Here is a 2,500-nt window from a genome sequence, read left to right as displayed (position 1 = left end):
ATAAGCGTGAGTGCCGGATGAGGATACAGCTGAGCTCTGAGAAGCTGAAGGAAACTGTATCCGGATTCTCCCGTTTCATCGACGCTCTCGTGTTTCTGTGTCGCAGGAGGATACCATCTGGTCAAGATCGGGGACCTGTTCAACGGCAGGTACCATGTGATCCGCAAGCTGGGCTGGGGCCACTTCTCCACCGTCTGGCTGTGCTGGGACATCCAGTGAGTAACGGCAAACACTCATCTGACTTATCAGAATAAGCCCCGCCTTCTACATTAAACAGCCAATCGCTGCTTGGTGAAGTCATCGCGTCACTGCAGCTGCTGTTAGAAGCTCCGGTTGCTATTCACCTTATTTTTAACGGAAATACGGACGCAGCCAGTTGACGGTATTTTGTGCGAGACTTCCGGTCAGGCACTTCCGGTCACTGGCGAGCTAACTCACTTTTCAGTGTAGCGGTTAATCAAACAAGTGTTCATAACAACTAACTCATTGTTATGGCTTTGAGGAAGACCAGGATTGTTTGTGCAGTTAGATGTCATAATAACTGGTACAAAATAAAGATTTACTTGGAGCAGGAGTGTTTTAATAATCGAAATCATTGACATTTTAATCATCAAGCGCCCTACGACCGGCGACACACTGGCTGCATGGCCTGAGCGTGGTGTTTTCCATGTCTTTGCACAACAGAAACGTGTCTGACGCGGCGCTGCTGCTGCTAGGTGACATATGATAAGCCTCATTGGTGATATATTCGACATATGGGGAGAGAATTGTGGAAGGCCTATACTTCATGTTAACAAAAATATAGCAGCAAAGACAACGTCGTGTGTTGACGGCAAAATAGGCTACAGAATTTCGTTCTGTATTGACAGGTGTAATATTTGAAAATCGATAATATATAAATTTTTTATTACATTTATATCTGCATTTATGTCAAAACCTAAACTTTCAAACATGAAAATGTCATTTATTAATATGTATTCATGTCAAAATGACATACAAACATATTTTCCTATTCTATTTAGCCTGGAAACGCTTCCAAAACGCTTGCGTGTCGCGTGAAAAATAGGCGTCGATTCTATTTCTAGCATGCACGCGTTTTAGGCAGTGTGCAAGCTCTAACCTGTTAACATTAATAACATGGGAGCCGAAATAAAAACGGACACGCCACGCAGCCAGTGTGTCACCGGCCTGAGGAATCCCTTCGCCTGTGGTTAAAAGCTTTACATTTGAAGAAACCACCGAAACGACTGTATGTTTGTTCTTTTCATTTCGTGAACACAAGACCTACAGATGACCACCCGATACCAGAAAAGTGGCTGGGCTACGAAGTCTCAATAAAAACTCCAAGGAGAAACAAAATCATTAAAAATCTAGTCATCATGGCATGATCATGATCATGGCATTTATTTTGTATGATTTACAATTATTTATAACCAGCCATCTACTTATTGCTATCCTGTGCTTTGGTTGCATTCTGATGGCATTATTAATACATTTGACATGACAAAATACCTCCATAGATATATTAGTCCAGCGTTGGCTCGACCGTGTTCAGGGCGGGGCTGAGGGCTGAAGGCGCCGGCGAAGTTTTGGCAGTCTGCCAGCTAGATGCATGGGTATTTCAACCAGGTCCGGTACCCGAACTGGGTGAGGCGGGGCTTTAGCTCTTTGTTGTATTCATCTGCTACGGCATGTGTAACATTTTTCTGTCAACTCTGCATAATCCTTTGCGATCGATATCATTAGTTAGCCCAGGGAAGCGAGGAAACGGAAGTGCCGCACAAAAACCGGAAATTGGACCCATGTTTACTTCCGCGTTCGAAAATAAGCTGAATAGAAACCCTTGTGCTGCACCTGACAAATAAGCATTTGAGCATAAGAAACAACATCTATGATACAGTTGTTGTCAGATTTCATTGGTGATCCAAATATGAAATTTAAATGTAAGTGTTGGAGAATTGCCCCATTCAAAGAGAGGCAAGCTGTACTTATATGAGTGTGTGTGTGTGTTTGTGTGTTTGTGTGTGTGTGTGTGTGTGTGTGTGTGTGAGAGAGAGAGAGAGAGAGAGAGAGAGTGTGTGTGAGTGTGTGTGTGTGTGTGTGTGTGTGTGTGTGTGTGTGTGTTACCAAATGTGAGTGTGTGTTACCAACTGTGTGTGTGTGTGTGTTACTTATTGCGAGTATAAACTGTGTGTGTGTGTGTGTTAACAGAGCGAAGCGTTTTGTTGCAATGAAGGTTGTGAAGAGTGCACAGCATTACACAGAAACGGCATTGGATGAAATTAAATTACTCAGATGTGTGAGTACCTAACACACTCACTCACACACTAACACACACAAACACACAGACACACACTCATACACACTCACAGACACACTCTCAAACACACACACACACACTCACTCACATACACACAGATGTGACACGATCACTGGAGTCAGACATGCCTTGTTTCCTTCCTTCACACACACCTCTCTCTCTCTCTCTCTCTCTCTCTCT

At 43.6% G+C, this 2,500-nt stretch overlaps 1 protein-coding gene across 1 annotated transcript in view; it reads left to right on the top strand.

Annotated features, from left to right (window-relative positions):
* The window catches only part of srpk2 (SRSF protein kinase 2), a 64,349-nt gene that overhangs the window by 33,952 nt on the left and 27,897 nt on the right, over window positions 1-2,500 (top strand). The window contains exons 4-5 of the mRNA XM_084095245.1: window positions 107-215; window positions 2,212-2,299. Coding sequence (XP_083951371.1) covers window positions 107-215; window positions 2,212-2,299 — 197 coding nt within the window. The remainder of the gene's footprint in view (window positions 1-106; window positions 216-2,211; window positions 2,300-2,500) is intronic.

Source organism: Abramis brama (genome assembly GCF_963993115.1).
Source record: "Abramis brama genome assembly, chromosome: 20".
Classification (NCBI taxonomy): domain Eukaryota; kingdom Metazoa; phylum Chordata; class Actinopteri; order Cypriniformes; family Leuciscidae; genus Abramis; species Abramis brama.
The sequence above is the reverse complement of the archived record's forward strand: the minus strand, read 5'-3'. Positions and strand labels throughout refer to the sequence as shown.